Source organism: Pyxicephalus adspersus, chromosome 4 (assembly GCF_032062135.1).
Source record: "Pyxicephalus adspersus chromosome 4, UCB_Pads_2.0, whole genome shotgun sequence".
Taxonomy (NCBI): domain Eukaryota; kingdom Metazoa; phylum Chordata; class Amphibia; order Anura; family Pyxicephalidae; genus Pyxicephalus; species Pyxicephalus adspersus.
This window is the reverse complement of record NC_092861.1, coordinates 55,947,861-55,973,300: the sequence shown is the minus strand read 5'-3', so window position 1 is coordinate 55,973,300 and position 25,440 is coordinate 55,947,861. Positions and strand designations below refer to the sequence as shown.

Here is a 25,440-nt window from a genome sequence, read left to right as displayed (position 1 = left end):
AAATATATTTTGTATTATTTTGTATTGGATTGGATACAGGACTTTGTATTGAATCCAATACAAAATATTTGAATTTCCCGCTACGACCCCATCGACGGGCGCACGCACGGACATCATCAAGGAATCGCCGAGGGACGCATACGCGAAGGCCAGGTATTCTAATTCTTTCCAAACTTCCATTCAAAAAGTGTTAAATTTTTTGCATGGAAATTCTAGATTGTAGGCTATAATTCACTGAATTACTCAATTATTACTTATAATTCACCGAATTACAACGAATTACCGCATAACTCACCGAAATATGTCCAAAATTTTATTATAAAATTTTTTTTTATAAAACATAAAAAAAAAAATCTTAAAAAAAAATAGTGTATAATGTAATTTAATTGTACAGTAGCTTATATAATATATATATATATATAGTACAATTATATATATATATTATATAAAGATTTCTTTGTTTTGGACTCAATACAGCTTTTTTGTATTGAGTTCAATACAAAGTGATTTGAATTTCCCGCCTCCCGCACCGTCGCATGCAGCGACGTCAACGGGAAACCCCGGACATCGTCACTGCACTCGCCGGGAGAAGACGCAAGAGGACGGAAGTGTCCGGAGGAGCTGCGGGGACCAGGTAAGTATATTCTTACAATTGTAATCCGATTGTCATACAATGTATGACAATCGGATTGCAATACAACGTTTGTTTAACCACCTGAGAAAAGTTCGGGTTTAACGCTTTTTGCAAGTGTTATTACCCCGAATCAAGGTCGGGTTAAACGGCCGGGTGGTTAAAGAAGACATTGTTTTTATTTACAAAGTTTCCATTATTATTTCTTTATATGAATGGTATTCTGATGGGTTAAACCTGAACACCAGGCAAACGGATTCACACACAAAAATCATTACTTGCCTCTGTAGCACTTTCTGTAGAGACAATTTGGTAGCTCACTAGCCTTACAATGTACACAAACAGGAAATGTAAGCTGTTAGAAACTAACTGTAACACAAATTCAGAATCTCTGGTTTGGTCATTGAAGAATCATTTCTCCACAGTGATTGCAATTGGATATGTCAAAATGATCTTGTTAAGATATGGCTATGTCCATATTACGGCCACAGGTGCACTTTGTCTTCTTTTCTACCTGAGTTACTGATCTCCCAACCATCTCTATAGGCTTTAAATAAAACTGCTTTTTCCTTCTTTTACAAATGTTTTACAAGCATTTGTAAGTGTATTTTAGTGTTGTTTATGTGTTTCAGTTCAATCAAAAAGTGAAAAAAGGCAGCACTTTTCTAGGCTTTACAACTAGTTTCAAATGTTTGCAAATGCCTGGAAAAGCCTAGTGATTACCACTTGTACTGCTTCCAGGCACCTAGCAATTGGCTGTAGGAGTGTAAATGCCACAGTTTTTTTAGTCTGAACTTGCACTTAACAAAACAGCTGCGTCATAAACTATTGTTTAACACACTAACCTGCAAATTTCTAGTCCATGGTAGTGACAAAGGTAAGCATAATGAACAAGCATAATCACTCTCGACAGTAAAGATTTGTAAATAAACTATTATCCAACTTTAAATTTAAAGCTTTTGTAAAAATGTGTCTGTAATTTAAAGATCTTTAAAACTTCTGTGGCTAAAAGCTTAGTCCTTAGATGCCTACCTCCTGTTCCTCAAAATATGCAGTTTTATATTTGAAATTTAAATGATGTCAGATGTTCTTCAAATAAAGTCTTCACAAGTTTAGAAACATGGAAACATTGAATAGAGTTTTTGTAACTGCTTTCACCAAAGGATCACCCATTTTTTTCAGACATGGGAATTATTAATGTTATTAGCCAGTGATTTTTATAGCGCCCAGATATTGCGCAGTGCTTTACATTGTCATACTACTAACTGCCCCTCACAATCCAATGTCATATTTATGTGTCATTATTGTAGTCCAAGGACAATTTTTTAGGGAAAGCCGATTAATCTTACTGAATGTTTTTTGGGATGTGGGAGAAAACAAGAGTAGCCAGAGGAAACCCACACAGGCACAGGGTGAACATAAAAACTCCTAGCAGATAGTATCCTGGCTGGGATATGAATCGGTACCTAGCGCTGCAAAGGCCAGAGTTCTAACCTCTGAGCCAACCATGCTGTCGTTGGAATGTACATTTTCAAGTTACTAAAACATTTTTAGTATTACAGTAAGCAAACTAATTCACAATATAAACTTTTCCATATTTCTAACTTCAGAAGTAAAAGTTTTACTGACCTTTTTAAAAAAGGTAACTTTTTACTGTCTGACTTCTATATTGTATGACCACTTTTAAAATAGCCTTAGGTGGGTAACCATGTTGGTTTCCTTACAGTTTTTTTTATAATCAGAAAACAAACTAAGGGAATAATAAAATGGGGGTATTTTCTACAAAAGAAAAGTATGGCTTTTGATCAAACTTGTATAGATCAAGTAGAAATGAAGAGAAAGTGAAAGCCTCATATGTATGCAGCACCTCCGTCTGCCGAAACTCGGCAGATTTTTGCTACTTTGCAAAGTGACCTTTTTGTGAAAATGTATTCACATATACTGACACCATATTGAAATCTCTGTTTCCTATCATCTACAATATATAACGCTCCTCGCAGGCATAACTATCCTATAATCTATCCTGGTATTTACCATTACACTACTTAAGTGTTTTGCTTGTCTTCTATCTGGTTAACACTTTGTGATTTTTGGCAGATGGAAAGGAATATGATGTGTATGTATCCTACGCAAGGAATGCAGAAGAAGAAGAGTTTGTGCTAGTGACACTGAGAGGGGTTTTGGAAAATGAATTTGGTTACAAACTGTGTATCTTTGACAGGGACAGCTTACCTGGTGGAAGTAAGTAGCACTTTCAGTTATAAATATCTGTTTGAGTGACTGCAGTTTGATTTTGCATGCATTATCGATTTACCTTCTGTGAACTATGGTAACACCTACTTCATCTAGCCAGTCAAACAACAAAGTATTCTGGATTTTTTTGGCAATATGGCCAGAGTCTTTAAATGACCTTTCATTAGGCTCCAGAAATCCAAGCTGTATCATCTATTTTTAACTCCATTGAGGGGCCTTGTAAGACAGTTGCGTTATTCTTCGTAAGTACTTATTCTTATTTATAGTAAGGAAGCATATGTCTAGTTGCTGTGACCATCTGGTGTCATGATTATGTATGTAACAGTTGAGGAAATTGTCTAGACTGTCATGTGGTTTATAGTTCAGTGTAATAAATTAAATACAAATATCATAGCATTTATTTTTTGTATTTCAGTTTAACACAATGGTTAAACCATGCTATGGTATTCTAGGATTTTTTTCAAATACTGTTTCCATATTTGTAGAGGTTTCTGATGACCTTACCTATTCACATAGGCACATTGCAAATGCACATGCAGTGATTACAGCATTTTAGTTGTGTTATCATAACATAAGTAGTGAGACTATTACTGTTCTGTCTTGGGACCTGAAGGATCAGATCCTGACATATTTTTGTTGGTCTAGTTTAATACATACTACCTTCTCTGTAATTTTATTTTTGAACAAGAAACACATGTTCTCTAGAAACACCGTTAGGAACGAATGAACCACACTAATATATTCCCTTTTCTTCCCACCAGTCATTACAGATGAGACACTGAGCTTCATTAAGAAAAGTCGACGTCTTCTTGTTGTGATTAGCCCCAGTTATGTCTGCCAAGGTACCCAGGCCCTCCTGGAGTTGAAAGCTGGCTTGGAAAATATGGCTTCCCAAGGCAATATTCGACTTATATTAGTTCAGTATAAGGCCATTAAGAACAAAAAGAAGGTGAAGGAGTTAAAACTAGCTCAGTCTGTACTCAGTGTTATTAAATGGAAAGGAGAAAAGTCTAAACATCCGGGGAGTAGGTTTTGGAAAGAACTTCATGTTGTCCTTCCTGTAAAAAAAACTTTTTTTACAAAGAACACAGGTAGCTTCCAAATGGTCACTCAAAATTCATCATTTACTACAGAGGGACTCTGAAAGTGAAATGCTTGACCAACGGTATGCACTTGACTTTCTGATATTTTTAGAAAATTACCACTAGGAGAAGATATGACCATGTTTATTCACGCTGCATAAATCCAGGTCTAGAGCTTTAGGTATCCTACCATTTAAGAGAAAGTGAAACTGTGGACGTGAGGTTAAGATAGATGTTTTAAACATCCCTGGAAAGTGCTAAGCTGTCCCAGTTGCATTTTACTTGACAAGTGTAAATGCAATTTTCTTGTTGTAAAGGACCTCCAGAGACCTTTAAACAGAGACTAGTGGACAGAAAAAGATGAAAAGTAGAAAAGTGAATGCAGAAAAGGGAGTTATAAAGTAAATGCAGTATTGGATGTAGATAAAATTGCTGATGTGATTTCAACTGAAGGTATTGGACAAAACACTGACTTGTAGCAACAAGTCACCTTTCATTTGTCTGGCTTCTTGGTACTAATAAGAGGTAAAACCATATTGGTTGGTTAGTATTACCACACTTTGACATCCTAATTACCCTCTGCACATCTATTTAGCCTAACAGTGTTGGATGTTCAGTTCACCTTCCTTTTAGCTAAATACCTAAGGTTAAGTTTAGACAGGCAGTTGAAAACTGTCCTGTTAACTGCTCCCAAATGCTCACTTTCAACCACTAGTCCGAAAGCACTGGGTAGCCATTTTGACAGGTGTTTACAAAAGGATGCTGCATGCTGTAGTCAGGATATATATCAGCTGAAGTTCATACCACCCTGGTTGTTGTACCATGAACCTCTTGGAAACACGTTAAAAACACAAATAAATCGATTGAAGCATTTGAGGGGTAGACCACCCTGATACGCTGCATCAGTCTTGTGAAGAACTGCACTGCTACCCCAACCATAGGCAAACAAATGTACAAAAAGGGGTTTCAATCCTTCCGGTTTGTTTCATAGATCAGTGTTTCCCAACCTTTCTTAGTCGCGGCACATATTTTACAATTAGAAAAATCCCACGGAACACCACCAAAAAGTCAGACACGTAAATTAGCTACCTGCTGCCATCTAGTGGAAGAGTTTTTTTTGGTTCTGCCTATCACTATACATCGCTGGTATAGACAAATGAAGACAAATTTTTTGCAGTAAATAAATCATTTTGGGACCAATTAACTGAAATTGGATAATTTCCCATGGTACACCCGAAGATCTCTCAAGGCACACTAGTGTGCCGCGGAACAGCGGTTGAAAAACACTGTCATAGATAACCAGAAATTTGGGGCAGGCCTGGTTGACAGCGGTGAACCTGCTATGAAGACCCACCCATGTGAATTTAGCTTTAAAACTTTTGCTAAAACAGCTAGGAAACACGTGCCTACAGAATATGTTTACATATTATTTAGCAAAAATATTAATGTATAGGTAAAACATCAGGAGAAAAATTTACAAGGCAGTAATATATGCAGTATTTTGTTATTGCTTGAAAAAATTGAATTGCTTTATTTTAACAGCCCATGGGCTGCTTTAATAATTTATATCCACTGAAGCAGCACATGTAATTGCAGGTAGATGGTTGCAACAACCATGATACTATTAAACATCCTCTGCTTGGATTACCAGTGTTTCAATTTCAGAAAACCCTGGCACCAAGCACCAGACAAATGTTTTAGTGTAATAGCAATTACTGTTAGCAGCACTGTACTATTTGCATACATTTCCTAATCATGTGTGCTATTGATGCAGTATAGGTTATTTATCACTGCACATTTTTTCATTACTGAAAGCAATATTTATATGAAAGCATAGCAGACAATTAAGGTGTGCTTTCTAGCTTTGTATTTTATAAACACATATGCAATTTCTTAGTATGTTGTAATTTATTTTATAATATTGCAAGGTTTCTAAAAAAAAAAGCAAGACATCAAGGATTAGTCACCAGTACTGCCTGTAGTTTTTCTGTAGCTCATCTTTTTTCTTTTTTTACTATGTCCTGTTTTGCACTGTGCCTTGCCGAGGGATGGCTATTTTAGTAAAGTATTAGGGCTTTCAAATATGTACCCCCTGATGACTGGTGATCTGGTGATTGTTGGGGGAAAATGGTGTTATACAATGTTAGGTACCCACCAGTTTGGAAAGCTTTAGGTTTGTGATTTATTTTATGGCCAACCTTAAAGACTATATAGATTAAAGCTTTCAAAACATATTGGGTTTCTACACAAGGCTTTATAAAATATTGGTTCACTATCAAGTGAAGCAAAAAGTTACCTCTGTTCTCCCTGAAACACAAGTGGAATGGGAAATTACATTTTTGGATACATATTGATCAGGGTTTTAGAGTGTTTTTAACACATTTTACCATACAACATCCCTGCATACTGTGAGCTGTTCCTGGTGACATTTCTTTAGGGATGTCCGTATAACTTTGGTCAAAGACCTAGAGAATAATATAGTTAAAAAAATGTTAATATTTTTCAAACAAATGTAATATTTACATAAAAATAAATAATAAAATGATTTAATGGATTTCTCTTCTGGTCAAAAATAAAAACACTTCCAAAATCATTTTGGGAGATTAATCAAGTTTCCTTTTCTTATCCATCCAGGCACCCTATTGGCTGTTTATCCATTTAAATAAAGTAACAGCCAAAACCAGGTTTTTTTATTTGTCTTCATTTTTATTCATGTTCTTGTTTTTTGTCATTCTTTACATGTCATTGTGTCTGAAGCTTGTGGAATTACTATAGTTATTACTGAAGCTGGAGGATGTAACCACATCAACAGTGGCATTTGACCGTTTCAGAAGAGTCAAATGCTAAAATTGGCCACTTTTTTGCAAAAACTGCCATTAGTATGTGTCAGGGTCTATTTAGGAGGCTTACGAAGTATTCCTAGCCGGTTGTTTTTATTGTATGTGTATGGGACCATGTCAGAGCTGGTATGGGCAGGACGGCTTAATGAGTGGCGACATGGTAGAGAACTCCCCTGTCATTTTATATAGGTTTGTGTAGTAGAGGAGAAAAAGCAGATTTATGAAAGCTTGACACTTCTGAGTATGGTAGAAGATTAGTGGTACTTCAGCTCCTTGCTCACTTGAGTAAGAGAAGCAAACGGCAACATCACTGGTGCCGACTTGATCGTAATCTAGGAGCAAAATTTTGGTCAGTTATCACTGGTCATCTCAAAACTTTTTTTTATACTGCCTTAAGTTTTATCCATTCTGTTGCAGCACTGGATTACATTTTTGTTACTATACATTTGTTTTTGCCATTGTTATATATTCCATGAACAAAATAAAAAATGTGTTTTTATGCACTGACTTATGTTTATTAATATAACTTTTTACTTCATTTGTGGATTGTGTTTAAGTTGTTTGTCATTTTTGTTGAAACATGTGGCCTGATTTACTAAAACTCTCCAAGGCTGTAGAACATACACTTTCATCAGTAAACCTAGGTGATCCAGCAAATTTGGAATTTCCTAAATCATTTACAATTTGTTAGCAAATGTTTTTAATCCTGGGCCAGGTCTGGTCAGTGTTGGTTCATACAGTGACTCTCTACTGTACATAGGTATAATGCTAACAAAGACACCATAGACTGCCAAAGATCATTGAGCATGAACGGATGGCCATAGTCGCGGTGGTACTAGCAGATTCTTAGCTACTGTTAAGTTATAGCCACAGCATGCACCAGGCACTAGAACACATCGGATATCTCCACATAGAAGTTCAGTTGTGTGTCCCTGATGGTTATAAACCTAAGAGTAGTTAAGCACCTGATAGTAACACAATATGTACATTACCCCTGTAAAAATACTGACCAAATGATTGACTTTGACACTGTTTCCAGCTATTCTGTGCACACTTCTGCTGTCAGCCAGAGGTGTCATAGGAGATGGCCCAAGGCTGAACAGGGACAAGAATGAACTCTGCAGTGACCATTGAGATGGAGAGCAATAGTGGGCCAAAAGTCAAGCATTAGATTGGGATGGCATAGAGCCAACCCCCTTTTTGCTTTAGAATAAAAAAAAAACATACATTATTTTGAAAAGCAAATTACGAAGGTGACAGGATCTCTTTAAATAGTTAAATGCTTTTTTTCTACTTTTACTAATTTGCACGGTATACCTGCCAAACACCAGAGTGGTTATAGGTTTGTAACCACAGGTGGGAGTATTATTTCACGTTCCCTCACTGATCCTTACTGGACTATTAACCAGTCACTTGTCTTTAGAAAACAGCTACTGATCTTTCAATGTATTCTTCTGTAGTGCTCATAAAGCCATAGATAGAAAAGCTATGAAATAAACTATGTTATTTGACATGGGGAGCTATGCATACAAAGAGACACTGATGGGAAAATTGCATTGAATTACAAGTAAACAAAGTCATGAATAGCATTTAGCTTGCATAGCATATTATTATATACTATTTTTATTGCTATAGGAATTTTTGTTTACTTTCAAATATTCTGGCATGCAGACTTGTATTGTTTTATTTTTGAGCCAATAAATTCAGAAAGTACACACTAGTTAGAATGTGAAGTTAGCACTTCAGTGTGTGTATTTTGCTGGTGTCACCTTTGCTTCATAAAACAGTCTGGATCACCCAGAATGCTCTATAGAAATCAGCAGCAAGTGTTTTTCATGTAAGTCTAATCATAAAGAATCAATTTCAATTTCTAGTTAAGATGAATGTCAGGAGAATAGGCTGTCTTGTGTTCAGCTGAGTCTGCCACTCTGAATTTGAATCAAGATGGGAGATTAAAGTACAATGAAGCAGAATTAACTCTAAAAACTCAGAGTAAACCAGTCCCATTTGGCATACAATATTGAATATGCATATTCACATCAATATTCAGTGAAAGAGAAACAATTAGGGAGAGAGAGGCAATGAACAAGATTAATGATGTCCCTAACTTCCATTTTATTAGTTCTACGCTGTAAAATTAAAAATTCCATACCAATCCTCTATACCTTTAAACTCAATTAACTTCCTTATGTTTACCCAAAGGAAATCCTCCATCTATTTATTCTTTATAGATCATTAGCCTTACCGAAGTTTACAAGCATCTGCACAACACGTCATCATGTCAGCTTCCAAGTAGTGTATCATGCAAAGCAATTTCCTTTTGCCTAACACCCAAGAAACTGTCACTGATAAAAGTGTTTAATATTTGCAAAGGGATTTTGCAGTGCGTGTGAAGATGTCCCAGGAATATTCATGAGAAGCAATATCCTATTCAGTCAAATTCAAAAATCCAACATTATTGTGTGATGGGAAGTTATGCTGCATTATTTTTTAGTAGCTGCTGTACTTTTTTGTCTGCCTTCCAGAAGATTCTCCGTGTATTTTACTGTACATGTAAATGTTAATAATGTTTTGTTTTATATTCTTTTCCACTGAATATTTGAAAATTTGTACTACAACTACTCACTTTATTTAGCAACTTTTGTTGTTTTCAGGTCTTGATAACCTGTTCCAGTTAGTTTGTAGCACGGGGCTGCTAGGTGGAACTTTGACAAAAAATCACTTACCTTTACCAGTGAAAAGCCCTTGATCTATGCACAAATTAAGTGAGTCCTGCGCCATCTTGGCTTCCTTCTGGTGTTGGACGGAACAGCCATCTGCTAATTCTGAGGTTCTTCTTTACATCACCCAAACTCGCACTTCACAGGCACAAGATTAGATGACGTTTCCCCCCAATTTTTTTTTAACCTACAGGAAAGTCAGATGATGATCTGACTGTCAGATGATGCATGCCTGATCTCGGGCATATGCAGAAGAAGCAGGCCGCAGCCTCCTGAGATATGTAACATAAGTATCCCAGGTGGCTGCGAGTTCCCACTTCAGAAGGAGAGGGGTTTTCTCCCCCCCAAAAAAAAAAATTATAAAAAATTAAAAAAAAAGATTTCTGGTATATAAAAAAAGCCACCATTTGATATAATGTTAAAAATGTAATAACAGGTCCACTTTAACTTCATCCTTACTCATCTAACCTCATCCTAATTTGACAATTAACCTTAGTTTTAAAGCTGACTCTTTACACTTAACCTTCTAAAGTTTAACATCAACAAATAAAGCTCCCAAACCTTGCGTCTACGTGCTCTCAAATTTTGGCACCTGGATTAATTGATTCTTTGTCATACTTTTAACCTATTTTGTTTCTAACAGGGAATGGTTAAGCTGTAAATTTGCATTACAATAGTTGACAAAACTTTTTTCAATCTGTGATTTATTTTATATTTTTTATGTAATTTCAATACTTTACCTTGTATTATTAAAATCATTTAAGTTTCTTGGAGATCATGTTACGAGCTTATTTTCATGGGAGGTCTCTAATTGCTTGTGATTGATTGTAATGGGCATGATTAGAGGGCATAACTTAACATTACAAAACTGTAAGAATACTTTCCCAGGATAGGAATCCCTTAGGACTGTTTGTTAGAGGTTCCTTCAAGGAAAATAACTATTCACTTGTGGGGTACACGAAGAAACAAACCACTCTTTTTTTTGTAATTGTAATTTTACTTTAATCAATAGGGAAAAGTGTGAATGGTAGCATTTTAATTAATTAGAGGTGACAGTTCTTGAAGGGTTAGGTAGAGAATTAAGGAGGGGTGGATGAATATAGACTCTGTAAAAAGAAAATGGGGATGTTAGTGATTACAAGGTATAACTCACTGGAAACATTGAGGCAGCCAGAATAGTATACAGAGGAGGAAATACTTGGTAACAAATCCTAGTTATCTAAGGATGGAAAGAATGATTTTAGTAAGTTAATGTAAGTTATATTGAGAATATTGTGGGAGCAGTAGTGAAGCCTTATCCACAAGGAGAAAGATGTGAGAATGATGCAGACATGTAAAGTAAACAGGACTGTTAGATTGGAATTAGGGATGCACTGGAAGTGGAACAGAATTAATCCTGGTAACTAGTGAAGTAGCTTGGCAAGGGTGTAGTACCTGATGTGAGAATTGGAATATAAATATATAAATTATAAAAATGTGTTAATGTGATGGTTTAAATTCTGGCCTGGTATGCCCATTAAAGAAACACCTGTTACTTTTGGGTTACTTTTTAGATTTGTTTGATCATACTTAATTTTTTTTTCTTCTCAAGTCACTATATAAAGCAGTGTATCCCTGCAGAGTTTTTATTTCATGCGGTCTACGCAAAGCCCCAGACTTTATTGTGTAAAAGGAAAAGCATGGAACATTTACAGTAGAACACTGTACAAGCACACAGGCTTGCAGCACCAGGGAGCCAAGTTAAAACTTTGGCCAGGACAGTGTTTTCTCTGAGAATGGTTGTTTACCTTGTGTCTGTTTCCTTTTCATACTCCAGTTTACTCCCACATGGCAAAAAACATACGGGCAGGTTAAATGGCCTTCCCCAAAACATTGCCTTAGACTATGACTTTGGTGAGTACATTAGATTGTAATCTTTCCTGAAATACATTTAGTGACTTGGCTATAGTTATGCAGATACAATAAAATAGTGTAAAGTAAAACCGGTTATTAAGCAAAAATGGAAGCCTGGATATGGAAGAATAGAAAATTTGATTCAAGAATTAGGAATTAAGAATAGAAAGTTTGATTCAAACTGCTCTCTCTTCTCTTTTCCTCCAAATAATTTAGATTTGCATTAAAATTAAACATCAGTTCCTAAAAAACAAAGTGAACTTCCTTTATGTGCTGATGCATAAAAATCTGCCCACAATGAGATGGGACCACTGTTATTTTCTCCTCCTTTTTTGCCAATCTTAATTTTTATTTAACTTCCTACATTATATGCATCAGACTAGCTCAATTATAGATAAATCTACTTTGCACAGTGTTTATACTTTTTTTGCTGCCTCCATGTGCTGCTCTCTGCTACCCTATAATGACCCTCAAATGTATGTTTTTCATCTGCAAATTAGAAGTAAACCTTAGTCCACAGTACCTCTAAATTTTTAAACATGTCTATGCCATCATTGTTTTCTTTAGGATCAGAAATCTAATTTTTTTTATTATTTATATATATATATATATATATATATATATATATTCTTCTCTTTAATCTAAATTAGCTTTAAAACAAACCCTCACTGGCCTGTGTAGAAGCTGACACAGTAGTTTAATTGATTCTCAAAGTTTTCAGCAGAAGCATTAAAGAGCACAGGTTGTATGTTTAAATGGGAGATTTGAAGGTTACCAAGTCATTATTGGGGTGGGAGGAGACAGGAGAAAATAAAACTGGATGGATTGACTTAGCTGCTTCTGCTGTAATCTTCTAAACAATAAGTTGCCACACACTGCCTAAGCTTAGAGAAGAAAGTTGGCTTTAAAGCTCATTTATTATCTGTTGAGATTTATTAAAAACAGGAATGTCTATAGCATGTTTAAAATGATTACTGCAGGGCATTGTATGTAATATATATATATTGTAACTGCTATTTATCTTTTACTCTGTTTGATTTTATATTTCCTGTTTTTAAACTAACAATAATTTTTCTGCATGAGACTTATGAAGCTTTGTCTCACTTGTAATTTTCTTGTCTCCATCTGATTCCTCTGCCATTTCACTTTTCCCTGCCATGCTTCCTCTTCTATTCTATAGATACAGTAGAGGCAGTGTTTGAATTCATTCAAAGAAGTCGAAGAATGATTGTTGTCTTGAGCCCCGATTACCTAACAGATAAGAGTATTAGTATGTTGGAGTTCAAACTTGGCATTGTGTGTCAAAATGCCCTCTGCACTAATCTCATCATTGTGGAATATAAGCCACTACATGGCACCCATACTACCATTGCCAAACTTAAGGAGAGTATTCCCTTTGTTCGCTGGGAAGGTGAAAGTTCCAGACGTACCAGCTCAAGATTCTGGAAGGCCTTAAGATTGGCATTACCCTTGCGCAGCCTAAATACGAGATCAAGCTGGAACGAAAGCTGCTCCTCTCAATCAGACATCAGTCTTGACCAGATTCAGAAGAAGAAGAGACGTTTAAAAGGAACATCCCCTCTACAGTCTTCTAAAGGCAGTAACAAAGAAAACAAGGCATCTGTGGGCACAGTTAAAGTGAAAAATGGGCCCAAAGCTGGAAAGGCCTGCCAGTGTTGTGTGACATACTGTGACAGTGACAATAGACTTAGAAGTAAATGTAAGGCAGGTGCAAAACCCAAATGGGAAACGCACTTATGCAAACCTTTGTCGTATGGGAATAGAACACATTGGGTTCCGAATGGAACAGTTAGCCAGCAGACACCAGCACCAGCACCTGTAGCATCATTCAGTCTACAGCAGTATACAGATTTATCTAACAATAACAGTGACTTTTATGTCCTTTAATATTGAATGCTAAAGACAGCCAGATTAGTTGATCCAAAAATACAGGACAGTTCAAGGTCTAAACATGTCTGAACAATGCATCTGAATCCCTAAAAGGTTCAACATGTAGTCATCTCTGTGTTAAAGAACTGGAACATAAGTGTGTGCTAAGAAGCTGAATGTATCACCAAATTTCTTCTGCTTGATTATCAAAATAAAATTTGTAACGTTAAAGGTAAATTCAAATATTGGATTTTAGGTAATACAACTTTTTGATGAGTTCTTGTGAGTTTATATTTAAATAATATAATGAATTCAATTTGGATATCATTATCTGGAATATAATTTATTGTTTTTAACCAAACAATACATTTTTTGTGTGTGAACTGTGCACATGTTTTTTTCCCTGCTGTCTCTAAGCATTGGTTCACTTACTCTATTCTGCCATCGAGTCACTGAAGGGACTTCTGTCTTTCTTCACAAAAACCCGATCTAATATAAGATATAATAACATGATAAATTTGTATTTGCACTTGCCAACCCCTTAACAGGCATTTGTTAAGAAAATAAATCTACTACAGTGGCATCTTATCAACATAGATATAACACAATCTGTCAACAAAATAAGTAATTGTAAGAGGGACTTTGGCACTGACTGCTTTGAGTGTACTAATTCATGACTACACAATTTTGCTAATACAGAATTTTCTTTCCAAGGCAAGTTGAAAGACTGGATTTTATATTTCATAAAAAAAAGCTTAGTATAATGCATTGAATATTTAGTAAGAAATATTGGTTCATTTGAACATTTTTATATTTCATTGCCTTGGCATATAGGAACCTAGACAGGTGGTACCTTTGAGTAAATGTAGAACCTGTACTCAAATAGATTTATTTATAATGCAGCTCAGTGAGCAGTGGTTTGCCCTAATACACAAATTGACATTCTTCAGTCTATAAACCAGAAATTATATTCTTTATTCTGTAAACAGTTTATCTTTTTTTTCCTGTTTTATTTACTGGTCTTTTCACTATGTGAAGTACCTGTAATGAGTTATCTATAGCTATATTTTTTCTATTTATATATTATATTTATATATATAAGATTTATATAGTGCCTATGGAGATATCTGGTGTTGCAGGGAAAGCTTGACTGTTATAAGTAAAAGCTTGGGTTAGTAACCTAACTTTGCTAAGAACACTTAGAGATAGGTCCTTATGTTTGAGCACCTATATAGAATTGTCGGGATCCATATAGAGATGTGTGAAATTTAAAAATTCTGTTAAGCTCTGCAGCTTTCTGTGGGACCGTTAGATATATTTAGGTTGGGCTAAAATCTCGAAACAAGAATAAATGAAAGTCATTAGTAAATCCATACTTAAGCTGTGTTTATTAGGCCAAGCAACAGTACTCACCAGACACCAGTCCCCCAAACTAATGCTGCACTCTTCACCTATAACAAGCCCTCGCTCAGCCTCGGGGCTAGTTTTGCTGTCCCAGCGCACAGTTGCCCCCAGGACGGCAAGAGATGGTGTCTGGGGAAGGACTGGCAGAGGACTAGGAGCCCACAGATAATTCAGTACCAAGATTCCAGCAGAGACCAGTCCAGGTCACAGAGCCAGGTCACATGTAATCATTCCATCAGACAGGGTATTCAAGGGCAAGACAAAATCGGAGTTCACAAGCAAAATGGTCAGTCCAGGCAGCTTACACACAGCCTCACAGTGTGCACAGGGGATGCCAAAGTACATCTCAGGCTGCTTAGCTAAAGTTAAGAAGGGGTTTCTGCTATTTCTGCTTGCTGCTGCAAGTGACACCACTGGACAGAATACATGGTGTTGAATACTGCAATGGCACATAGCATGGGATCACCAGCTAGATAAGTATCTCCTAACAGTGTTTTAGTACTATCATATGTAATGTAAAACTGCTCTATTTTTACTAACAAGCACATCCTAAAACTAAACTATTATATGTCTAACAATTAATATCTTCCTACTATGAAAGGCTGAAAAGTAGAATCTGACATAAGAAATGGAAGTTGTACTCCAGTCAAATTTAATAACACCAGCTGTATAGGTATAGGTCAGTAAAAAGCATTAGGTTTATGATATATTAGTAACTGTTTCAAGAATTTGATCTCTGTACAGAAGAGCTCAAACATGGATAAGGAAAAGCAGTACTAGAAGCCTGTTTGTTCTACTTCAGTGATAGACACAAGATAGATACACAGGGTTTTTTTAAAAAAAAAGACCATTACCACTATGGTTTGTAAGCCAAGTTTTAATGAAAAAACAGAACATTGAATCACATGAATCCTTGCATTGCACTTTGCCTTTCAGTCAGAAAATCTACAGGCTCTACAGGTATGCTTAAAAAAAAAAAAAAAAAAAGTTTGTTACTTTATTTTAATGCCAGGCATATGGCATAATGTCCTCTAGGTTTGAGTTTGTTGTACTTTGAAGTAAAACAAAATTGGTAAGTGGTTGTAAGACGAGCTAAGTGTATTAGTCACTCAAAAAATAACTGACTCATTTTTAAAATAATGAATCTGGTCATCTGTCATATTGGACCATTGAAGAAAGTAAAACAAATGTGAAGGCCCCAACTGTAGGTAAGGTCAAGACCATCACTGAAGGGGTTGTTCTGTTAAGAAAGTTACTACAACTGAACATTGTTAGGTATCCATTGTGTACCAGCTGTACTATGTATCATGCAGAGAAGACCTTAAAGCAGTATCAAAAAAATCCACGTTCGAGCAAAACAGTAGGGCTACCACTGACATTCAGCAGCTATTTCATAGTTTTGAATCCACATATTAGGCCTGTAGAGAAGTCGAATGTGCTGATTGCCCTTAATTTCCAATATAAACAATGGTGACATTAATTGCTTTCTTTTCATCATTCTATTGGCAGTATATTCTTGTTTTCCATCAACAAAATGATCAGATTGATATGATATGCTACTCTTGATCGTGTTTTGAGTATTTGACAACTGTATTTGCAGCAGTAATTTTTCCACTCATCTATTACAACAAATATAATAACCATTACAGTGATATACTATACATGCACCTTAATAAGTAGATGCATTTAAATAAATGCTAACTTCACTGAGCAGGTGAAAATTATATTGCACTTATCCATATATGTTAAATTGGTTTTTAAGCAAAAAAAAATGGTGTGAAATCCAATTATGCTTCATGAAAACCTTTTGAAGATATTTTATGAAGTGAAAATATGGCTTTGGCATTGACAACATTTTAGTTTTTTTCTAAATGTATACAGCAAGTGGAATATACTTGAAGCAAAGTATATAAATATCAGTACATAAAAAGTGCAGTTTGAGATTTACAGATCATGTTTTATTTACATTCTGTTGCCAAAATCTTTAATACTTAAAATAAATAATATGGAAATAACTTGCATCTAACTGATTTAACTTACAAATGTAGATGATTAAAGTCCAGCGTCAGCACACACCTTTATATTTTGTGTGAAATGTTGAAGTGTGTGTAAGGGGGCACCTTTGCCCTAATTTCTTGTTACAGAGATACAATAGGAAGTTGGTGATATGTGGAAGATCCCATTTTGGATGACAGTTGAACAAATCTATTTTGGCTACTTTTGCAGTTTCATTAATTTACTTTTTTTGAACTTTGCACAAACCCAAGTCTATTGGGAGCAGGCAAATCGTGTTATTAAAATCTGTCCATTAAGGCTAAGTCTATGCTTCCTTCAATTTTAAATGCTTATAAATGCCCTTAAACCTTGTTGTTAGGCATATATAAAGGCGTTTTATACTAAGGTATGTGATGAAGAGGTAGAACATAAGAAAACCCAGAAATGTTCAAAAAGTGCTTAACAATGTCCAACAATATTAATTTCTGTGGGACCAGTTAGAGGTGTTTTTAGACACTTGTGGGTTTTTTTGGGCATTTTAACAGTTTCTAAACACTGCAGGTTTTGTGTACGGCACTTTAAGAAAGCACACAGGGGCCGATGATATTCTCAAACAATAGGTATGAGAAGCTGGACATTGCTTTAAGGGACCAAAAAAAAGTGTCGCTAAACAGCTCCGGCACTGATAATATGGCTGCTGTGAGCCCACCCTCTTTTAGAAAGTGGCCTGAGTTATCCCTTCCCCTATATTACTGCCTCTTGTAATGCTTTATTGGGCTGTTTCGTGATTCTGCAAACTTTTAGGACAAAACTTCACAACTTAAGAGCTTTGGGAATCTAATGAATTTACTGTCAACCCAAGGTAGCAACCAATCTGCACTTCATCCCTAGTTGTCCCCAGAACAGGTTTCCAGTTGGATGTTCCTTTACTTTCCCAGTGAGAATAACCAACAGAAAATCTTATCAAAAGGTAAGAGTTCTGACTGTGGATAGTCAAAGTATTGTTATCAATTAACTTTATGCTACTATATTTTCATAAATCAATAAGGGAACAATGATAAGAATATTCTATTAAATTCTAGGAAGCAACATTACGCTCACTTTCAGACAATGCTTAGGACGGTTAATGACTGTGAAATCCGTGTTAGCAAAGGGATTAAAGCGAATGTGCAACTTATCAATGTCATCTCTCTATCAGACATGTTATTAACATGTAGACATGCCATTATTTCTTACTTTAAATAATGCATGTTCATATTTGTGTTTAAATTCATTGTTATAATTGTCTTGCTTTGTTATTTTTATATACCAATACATAGAATCCATGAAACAAGTGTAGCCATTGGGGAATTTTCTCTTTATTGTTGTTCTGATGAAAACTCCAAATTTTTGGATTTCTCCTCACTTCCTGTCCCAGTGACAATGTACACTAAGACAAATAAAGGCAGGCACAGCAGCAAAGAAAGCTTTAAGGTGATGCTGGAAGCTAGGTTATCACTTCATACCAAAGGGCTTCCATGATCACCCCCGGCTGTGATTAAATGATTGAATCTAGATTTTTTTTTCCATTAAAAGGATCTGCATGGCAATATTCCCTCCAAAAAGGGGATCTAAAGTCACAGTCTTATATCTTCAACAAGCGCACAGTCATATGAGTTATATATATTTTTTATCTTTTTTTTAAATGTTCATTTATGCAGTCAATCTGTATGGATATTTGCCGGTGGTTTTCACTTTTTCTGTCTGGTGCAACTTCAGCTACAACATGACTCCTTGCACTATATATCATGAATGTGGGTGTTTAACTTCAGCATGGCTAAAAATTAATTAATTGTACCGATAGGCATTAAGGATTTGCAGTTCTTTGCAAAGGATATAAAGTATTTATGGGTTCTAATTAAACACATATTTTTAGACCATGAACCACTTAAATATTATTATAATTAATTATTTGTATCGGTCCATAGAATCAACCTTAGAATAAAGCTCTCATTTCCTGTGTTTTCCCTAGTGGTACAACAAATTTAAATGACATACCTTGAGTAAACAACTGCTACATCTTGCTCTTTTCAGAACTCTAATGCTACCAGATACCCAGATATGTTTTTTAGTACTTCATTAAGCGAGTTGACATTGTCACTGCCTCTTTTTCTAGGGCTGTTCTTTCCAAGGCTCACAGGCATGTTTAATATCAAGCATGGCTCATGAACTGAGACAAGTTTTATATAATTGTAAATGGGGTTGGTGGCATTGTGTGCGGTTTCAAGTCATTTCTGCATGATCAGTAAAGACAAATATTGTCACTTTGATCCACATTAGATCTAACAGCAAAGTACAAGCCACTACTTTAGAGTTTTGCAGCAATAAAATTAGCATTTTTTAATTAATTCTCTGAATTTTGCTATCCCTCCCCAAGCTGCTCTGAGAAACAGCTGTTTCACTTTGTCTCATTACTGGCACACCCCTGGGTATTCTCCAAAGAAACTTTCTTTAAAAGAAAAGAAATACATGAAAAATAGGAGCACTGATAAAAGTAGTTGCCTTGTAGGATTCTATCAGGCCTCAGTGTGTGTGTGTGTGTGTGTGTGTGTGTGTGTGTGTGTGTGTGTGTGTGTGTGTGTGTGTGTATATGTGCAATGGATATTGGTCATCACACCAACAATATCCCGCTGTTAAAGGCATTCAGACTTTTTGACTTTTTTATGAGGTGAACTCTTAAACAACTAATAGAAAATTTGACCAAGTCTCATATATATTTTATAATCTGCATAATTTTGGGGGGATTTCTGATGAAAAGTCATAGACTTTTTTTTACTTTGCCAAAGTTTAACTTTTTATTCAAATAGTAAATGAATAGAGAGTGAACTTGCTGCACACATAAAGTCACAATTGCAAAGTCTAAAAGCCAGAAGACATGAGGCTGTGAGTTTAAGTCAGTACAGAACAACATTTAAGGCATTCAAGGTAAGCTAAAAATATTTACCAGCAGGGGCAAAAATCAGATGAGATATGGGTAAAGATAAGGCAGACAAACTAGACCCTAAAACAGGCCTGTGTCAACAGAATTTTTAAATTGTTTAAATATGCTTTGCATTTCCATTAAAGTATATAGATAAAATATTTAAAACAGATCAAATACAGGAGCTGTTACCAAACTGATGCCAGCAACACAAGCAAAAATCTCTTCAACACAAATTCTAAAGGTAATAAAAAAGGGAAAGGATAGATACAGGCGAAGAAATACACAGGGCACAGTCATATCAAGTCAGACTGTCCAAATTCATGATAGAGGTTCAGTGTGTGCCAGACTGTGCCTGTCATCTTCCAAACTTTTCTTTAATTTTGCCTTATGCTCTTCTTTCCTGCTCATAACAACATGTTAATCTGGAGGACCCTTGCAAATTTATCAGCAATAATCTTGCCAAACAAAAACTTGTTAAGCTCTTGCTAAAACTTCTAACTTTTAATAATAAAACATCTATGTATATGAATACCATATTTTAATTTTACTAATACATTAAAACTTGAGACATTTTGGGAATAGTATTAAGCATTTTTGTTAATTTTAGAATGTTTGGTTTTAAATAATTAATTTTATTAATTAATTAATTTATGTTGGCACTAATGTTATACTGTATAAGGTTGTGGGTACACACCAGCTGAACTTCTGTGTTTCTAACCTCAGAGTTCTAAGATTGGTACTTCAAACTCGATCTTACATTGCATCACAATGCAACCTACTGCCCTTTAATTGATCCCCCAGGTAAAAGCACTACAAAAAAATTAAAATAAAAGTAAGTAAGTAAGATATAAAGTTACTTACTTTATATGCTAGCGTTTGGCAAATTCGCCAGAAAGTATCAGTAATGGCACTCAAGTAGAATTCTGGAAGGTCTGATGATCCCAGATTTCATAGGAACGTGCATTTGCACTGTGCTTGAATATGTTCTTGAGAGGTATAGGATATCTTATTAAGTCATTTCATTTTAATATGGGGTCTACCTAAAGTGTAAAATCTTAAATTTTGAATTACACTCCTCTTGCATCCTCTAGACAATTTATTGTACTGATACCTACAACCAAAACTCTATTCTGCACTATAGTTTAAATACATTTATAATTAAATACTAATGATCTTATCTGTTTTACCTTGGTAGTGGTGCTAAAATGATGACAGAAAGGACAGTCTGTCAACCTAGACTACAGTCTGAATGTCCTTGTCACAAAGAGCAGTCTGTGCATACTCAAGTACCTGACAGCAGCAATTTGAGTAGAAAATTGGAAATTTGTGAAGGCAGCATTTGGATGTCAATATTGAACAATACATTTCCCTGATTTTCCATATCTGCAGGTAAAGCAGATGTCTCTGTTTTTTTCTTGGACACTTTTTTTTAAAAAAAAGTTTGAAAAGACAAACATAAAATCAATTAGAATGAAAAATAATTAGTTACAGAAATTAATTCCATAATGCCAAGCAGTTTAAAAGGTTTGCCTTTTTGTTTCATCCTGTTCACTGTTCCTTTGAATTGGCGTTTCCTGTTCTCTCCTTGGAACGATCAATCAATCCTGGGTTAATTTATGTTTTTTTTAATAAGCACCTAACCTTTGAGGAAGAAAAAACAACTGCAGCTTACCAGGAGAAAATCAGCTCATTAGTAAATATTTGTAAGCATAATATAAAATTTTCATGTTATCTTTTTGCCTCTTAGTAAAACTTACAAAATTTAATTGTGGTGCAGGTTTATTCCATAAGATAGATGTATAAAGTAGTAAGCTGTGTTTTCTATTATTGTAGTGATATACAGTATGTAAATGTACCTGTCCTATGCAGCACAGAGGTTAGCACTCTCACCTTTGCAGCACTAGGTCCCAGGTTCAAATGTCAGCCAGGACACTATCTACATGAAGTTTGCATGGGTTTCCTCCCACATTCCAAAAACATGGAGTTAGTTTTTTTGGCTTCCCCTCAAATTGACTTTAGACTGTCAATGACATATGACTATGGTATTGACAGCTAGTGACATGACTATGGACTTTACAAAGCGCTGCATATTATGTTGGCGTTATATAAATACTGGATAATAATAATATCCAAATTGTGTCTGGTCTGTATGTTATCCATCCCAAGGGAATACCACAGCAGATAAAGATAAAACTGCAGCTAAATTGCTTGTTCAACTCCCCCATAATAACATGCAAATAAATTGATAAAAATAAAACTTTCAGCTTTCATTATGCAATGCAAGCAAATCATAGCTGATGGTTGGGGCCATTGAGGTGCTGTACAAGGCACTCGGAAACAAGAAGCTGTGGTAACACTCAAATGTGAGCTGAGCCCGAATATTTCGAAGAAATAAATTCAACAAATGAAATGGGCAGGGCTTGGACAGTAAAGCTGGAGAAAAAAGTTAGATTATGAAGGATGTCCTCCAGCAAAGTGGATGACATTGACATAACAATTTCCAAATTTGCCTTACAGATTCAGAGGCCTGGAGTAAGACATCAATTTTCACAGCCAAAACCAGGCATATCTACATTTTTGTATGGTGGCCAACTGTCTAATAATGTGGTCTCTTCCTTGCTTTGGCTTTTTGCAGCTTTAGGTTGGGAAGATCTACCCTACACCTTGGCCTCTTGCACTGAGCTGAAAATAGATTTTTTCCACTGATCTTGGAATGTGCATGTTACTTGGAGATCCTGATAAGTAGGTCCTAATACAAATCGTCTGCACAACTATCCATCACTGTTGCCCCCCACAGCTGGTCTAAGCAGTATGTGCCAAAGATCTTGAATGTACACTAAGTAGTCTCTCACATGGTGGCCAATTTCGAACACAGTTCATGGCTGTGGTTGTTGTGTGAGACTGGACATTGTGTCTCTAATCCTCAGGGGCCCATAAACAATTACCTGTCCTCTTTTCTGGCTACTGACAGGCCACTGATTTAACAAAGTCGTAAACATTGTGGAATATATCTATTATAATATGAATCTACTATATTCTTGCACAGCTCACACATCAATTGGCTAACACTGGCCTCCACTGAAGGCTAAAAAACTAAACTCCCTTTTGTCCCTTATCCTGACCAGTCCCTTGGGATGTTAGCCTAAACTGAGGATGTGTAGCTGGGCCATACCCATCTCTGAAGAATCTCTGAAGATTGGAAAATACTCTGCTTTTTCAGTTTATTATTGTCATTAATGACTCTGATTTACATTACCATCATACCAACTTGTATTATGCTGTGCTAGTGGTTTTGTCTAGGCTACCTGGATGGCATGTTGTATCGAGAGTTTATGGGTTGCTGGTCTCCCTATGATTGCGAGGTGCACAGTCCCTTCCCACCCACAGGGCTTAGTTAACAGTGTGGGTTAACAGTTATGGTATAGTGGATAACCTCTTGTGTGTATTTGGAGTTTTGGTCCTGGTGAGGACCAAGCTATATGTTTGGGAAAAGATGGGTGAAAGCAGCCCCATTCCTTCCACTTTTCATCCCTGTGGCTCCCTTGCCTTATGGAGAAACAGACTTAGGTTCCTATTTGCTTTTGTTTGTTTGTATCCAGACTGCCAATGCTTTTAGAATGCACAGAATACATACTTCTGTATAACAGAGGATAGCTGGTTGTCTATGTTTGGGGCCTGCCTTTTATTTTATTTTTTTTTTCATGTTTAATGCTCCATGCCTCTGTTGTTGTTCATGTGATCGCTTGGTTCACTCAAATGTTTTTTACTTGTTCTCTTTTCTTGGTGTTGTAAAAGCCTAATTGTTTGCCTTATGACCCCCTCTCCCCACACACACACTTTATTAAGTTAAATAAAGAATGTTTTATATGTTATATTTATCCTTCAGTAAATCATTCACCTGTATGTTGATTACTTGTATATACTTGTATATAATACCAACATATGAAGCATCACCGCTTTGCCTTACAATAATTTGTCCATCAACAAATTATCTCCTTCTTACAGTGGCTGTATTTTGTATTAATATTATCATTGTATGGATTGCATCTGAAAAAAACTATTCGCCAGTGGCCACATATGCTTTTTATGCAATGCTTTGAGAACTTTATAATTGTCAGAAACATAAGATTTAAATAGGTCCATTTCTGACATAATTTGATCAAACTATTATGACTGAGTTGCATTACATTTTGTATATGTACACTGTAAAACAATGCCAAGAAAAAAACACAGGCGGTAACCACCATCAGACTCCACCTTGGCATATAGGTGCAGGAGGTTTTTGAAGTCCAATATACAGTTGAAAATTTAAAATCCGACCATCAATATTCTGTTTCTTTCAGTTTCAGGAATGAATTTCAGATCATAGTTTTAATACAGGGACTGCAGTATACTGTTTGGCCACTAATGTTTTCATGGTGCTGTTCTGCAGAAACAGCTGGTAGGTCATGCTTACTACACTAAATGCATGTTGAGACATCCCTGCTGTCTGCTTCTTGGAACTGTGCCAGATGTTCTGCGAGAGGAAGGCTGGACTGTGTGTGGAGGTGAGTATAATGTTCAAAAATCCGGACTTTTCGAAAATCCAGCACTCCTCGGGTTCGGAGGTTGCCCGATTTTTGAATGTCAACTGTACAAAATCCAAACCACAGTCATCAACTGATCACTAGGCCTTATTACTCCCTGCAATTATCCAAATATTAAATTATATGAGGAGGAAGACATGAAACCCTTGCTCAATCAAAAATTATCTACTGTAGTGGGCTCTTGGTTTCTTCCTACTGGATGGTGATGTCACAGATTTCATCCCATTGCCTTTAATCATTTCTGCACTTCCCCAGGGCTCCTACAAGTAAAGAAATCCAGTATAAGCTGCCATCTGACTTGTTTCTAGAAATACTGCTTCCCTGGTTGATTGTCTGATCCTCTATCTTTATAACCTTCTTAAACACTATCCCAGAATAAGTATACAACTTTTCACATAGTTATCTGCTGCTTGTTTCAGGTTTGTAGCTGGAACTACTAATCAGCTTTACATTCAGGCAGCTCATTAATTGTGTTCATTAAAATGATTCCAGCAATGGCAGCCTACATAATCTCTCAGTGGTAGGTGCATTTAACCACATTTATCAAAGATTGTTTAGTATAGGTATCTCTTTACATTCAGTTGTTAGAGACTTCTTTCCTAGCAACAAACTGCAGTTTCCTGGTGATTTTAAAGTTGAAGGGGAAAGATCCATAATAATTACGAGAAGGTATGATAAAGGATACAGTTGCAAATATTCAGGAACAATAGGATTTGTTTCTAATTTACCTCCTTCCAGTAATAATTGTGTTTAGGGCAGCACCCCATCATGTACAAAACTGCCTGTTTGAGTATGACATTAGATCTTTAACTGTTTTTAAAATGTTTTTGGAGGGGTAGTTAGGTAAGTAGATAAGTATATAATAGAAAACTTAGATAAGTCTGTATTTCAAACACTGTATCAATATCCCTTGACCATAGTTGACCATAATATTTATCTTTGCATGAGAGATGGTCACCAAGTACGTAAAGATACCGCTCAAGAGACCACCTGTTGTGCTGGAAGCAGATCAATTGTCCTCTGCTAGTTAATACAGAAGAATCAGAGAAGAAAGCACCCAGGAGTTGTGATTGTAGTGCACGTCTAAGCTGTAAAAATACTTGCAGGAATCTCAAATGTAGTTTATAACATTAAAAATCATTTCAAAGTAAAATTCTCATAAAGCTATGATCGTTTATTCAGTG

At 35.9% G+C, this 25,440-nt stretch overlaps 1 protein-coding gene across 3 annotated transcripts in view; it reads left to right on the top strand.

Moving 5' to 3' along the window:
- The window catches only part of IL1RAP (interleukin 1 receptor accessory protein), a 104,003-nt gene extending 90,311 nt beyond the window's left edge, over nt 1-13,692 (top strand). For 2 of the 3 annotated variants that reach the window (XM_072408234.1, XM_072408235.1), the window contains exons 10-11: nt 2,729-2,872; nt 12,600-13,692. In XM_072408234.1, the coding sequence (XP_072264335.1) occupies nt 2,729-2,872; nt 12,600-13,327 (872 nt within the window). In that variant the 3' untranslated portion in view covers nt 13,328-13,692. Of the gene's footprint in view, nt 1-2,728; nt 2,873-3,645; nt 10,300-12,599 lie in introns of those variants that run through there. The other variant, XM_072408236.1, reaches the window with a different exon arrangement.
- The last annotated feature ends 11,748 nt before the right edge of the window (nt 13,693-25,440 follow it).